Below are 2,576 nucleotides of genomic sequence, written 5' to 3' on the forward strand. Positions count from 1 at the left end.
GCAGACGTCCCAACTCCCCAGAAGTCAAAACAGCACTCAAATCCTTTGCAAGTGACTGCTGCTATATAAAAATAGCAATTCTTCAGAACACCAAAGATCTGGCTTTCTAGTGCCATAAAATAAACTAAGAATTTCCTATTTCTTTATGACACATAAGAAGGCCTGAAGACTTTATTTTCCTTTTGACATAGCATCTGTAATACAAGCGAGCATGTTAGGTACTCACATAACATACAGCTTTACACCTGGACATTTCATGATACAGAAGACATTGTTCCAGAAACTAAGGAAAAAATGGAAAAGTGTTAATCCAGATGTTTGGTAACATGATGCTTCTCATAATAGAGGCTGGCACTTGGTAAAACCCAGCATTTTCAAAACTTGTAAAACTAAGCCTCAAGTAAGCTTACAAGGCTTACAGAATAGATTTCATCAATTACCTTATCACAAACTGAAGTTACTCTCACTTACACAGCTTTCATCACTGACTTTCAAAGAACAAGTGTCTTTGACTAGTATCAGAAGAAATCTACTTCTACATTTTATTCTATATATTGAAATTCTGGTGGGGTAAATTAAACCGTTGTTCAAAACCACAGACCAATCCAATATAAATCAATAACATATATATGCTGTATGCTTGTTTGGTTTTTTTTTTTTAAAAAAACAACAAACTCCACAGTTCTTGAGTAACAGTAAGGTATGTTAAAATAACCAGTCAGACTTCATTCAAATGAATTAGACAACTTTTACTAAATGAAAAAACCTACATTTAAAATACGCATTTAAAACAAATGGAATTAGAAAAGAGACTTAAATCCATAAGAACTTGCTCACTGTGTCAGAAATCAATATATCTCTTGCATTATATAATGTGCCAGTTCATAAAACGTAAGTTACCAGAATCCTCAATTTAACATTTTCAAAGACAATACTGAAGTCAAGAGTTTTATATCTACTGATGCACATTTAGAATGGTATAAATCTGAAGCCTTCCCCCAAAGAATCTTACAAATTTGACAATATTCAATAAAAGCTTTTGAAGTTATATCCAATAAGTATTGCATCCTAAAGCATCACAAATCTGTGCCTTTCATTTATCCTATCATAAATTTTATATCTTCTCTGTATCTTGCCATTTCAATGTTAACTCTTTTAAGAAAGGAGAGAACTGAAAAGAAATACTGCGTAACTCTTGATCATGTACAGAAATTATTGCTACTATAGTACACTACGAAGCAGAAGTCTATACAATAGTATATGAAATTTGATCATGAAAATCCAAAGGATATAGTCTTTAGTGACATAAGCCTTATAATCATGTCAGACATTCATATAGCAGTTTCAGCGCACCACTCGTCAGCTAGCCTATTGCCCATTGATGAACATCCATTTAAACATACCCTTTTTTGAAAAAGAATGTCAGCTTTCAAAGGCTTAGCAAATAAGGATCTTCATGTTCTGTGGAACTATGTAAGATGAATTTTGATGCAGGTAGGGAGTTACCTGGAAGCTAAGCATGCCAAAGGTGTTTCATGCTAATAAAACTAAAGCCAAGGTACCACATAATCAAGTTACCAACTAATAGGCAATACCATTTTTGTCCTATCTAAGTTAAATGAAGTGCCATAGCACAGTGTAACGTCAATAATTTAAAATAGTGTAGTGCACAAATTCATTGTGTGGCAGTTTAAGTTAAAAAGTCAAGACAGGTTTTTCTGTCTCAATTTATGTTGGCTGTCAAGCTGTCCAGTCTGGGCATTTTGGACTTAGTTTGCCTTTTAATCACTACCAGACTATAAACTTTGCATTATAATGGGGCACACATTTGGGCAGCATTATTATGAACAACAGGAGGCTAGGGGGAGGATAAGAAATCAATGGCTGTTCTAAAAAGCCCCCTCCTTAATTCAATTTCAAAGAGAGAGCAGGGAAATAAGACTAGATACCATATTCGCATCATTCTAGCTACAAAATAACCAAAGTAAAAGCAATCAAGCAACAATAGGACCACATTACACAAATGGAACATCATGCTCTCATCTGGTTTAACTATTACATCAAGTTTTAACTGGGATGTTGGTCAACTTTAAAAACCGTGGTAAATGTGAATATGTAGTTGCAATAGTTTTTTCCTAATACTTTTTTTACTCTATGCTGGATATTAGAACTTGGAGCTATAATTGTTACAATACAGTGTCGCACATCTTTCTACTAGAAAAAATTAATAAAGATCCTTTACCCGTCTCTTTTAAGTTAAACGTGTGACATCATAAAGGGTGTCAAATGGCTGGATGGTTTTACAGTGCACACTTATTATATACTGTAATATGGAGTTTTGTCCTTGACAGATCTGATGGTGTTTCTACATTATTCCTTTCTTCACCTCTTCTTCGGTGGATTAGCTGTGCGAGGTGGAGTGACTGGACGCCCAGAATTCAGTCCACCATACTGGTACTTGGCTTTCTTTTCAGATGGTTTCAATATCTTAGAGAAAACAAAGAAGTTCTTTTGAGTCAGTGACAGCTAAGAACATTTCAAATACTACTAAGCCAACATGAAATCTCATTCAGCAG

The 2,576-nt window shown here is 34.5% G+C and overlaps 1 protein-coding gene across 1 annotated transcript in view; it reads right to left on the minus strand.

The window, feature by feature from the left end:
• Positions 1–728: 728 nt before the first annotated feature.
• PPP1CB (protein phosphatase 1, catalytic subunit, beta isozyme) overlaps positions 729–2,576 on the minus strand; it is a 17,100-nt gene continuing 15,252 nt past the window's right edge. The window contains exon 7 of the mRNA XM_009586887.1: positions 729–2,487. Coding sequence (XP_009585182.1) covers positions 2,383–2,487 — 105 coding nt within the window. The 3' untranslated portion in view covers positions 729–2,382. The remainder of the gene's footprint in view (positions 2,488–2,576) is intronic.

This window comes from Fulmarus glacialis, unplaced genomic scaffold, assembly GCF_000690835.1.
Source record: "Fulmarus glacialis isolate BGI_N327 unplaced genomic scaffold, ASM69083v1 scaffold5461, whole genome shotgun sequence".
Lineage (NCBI taxonomy): Eukaryota > Metazoa > Chordata > Aves > Procellariiformes > Procellariidae > Fulmarus > Fulmarus glacialis.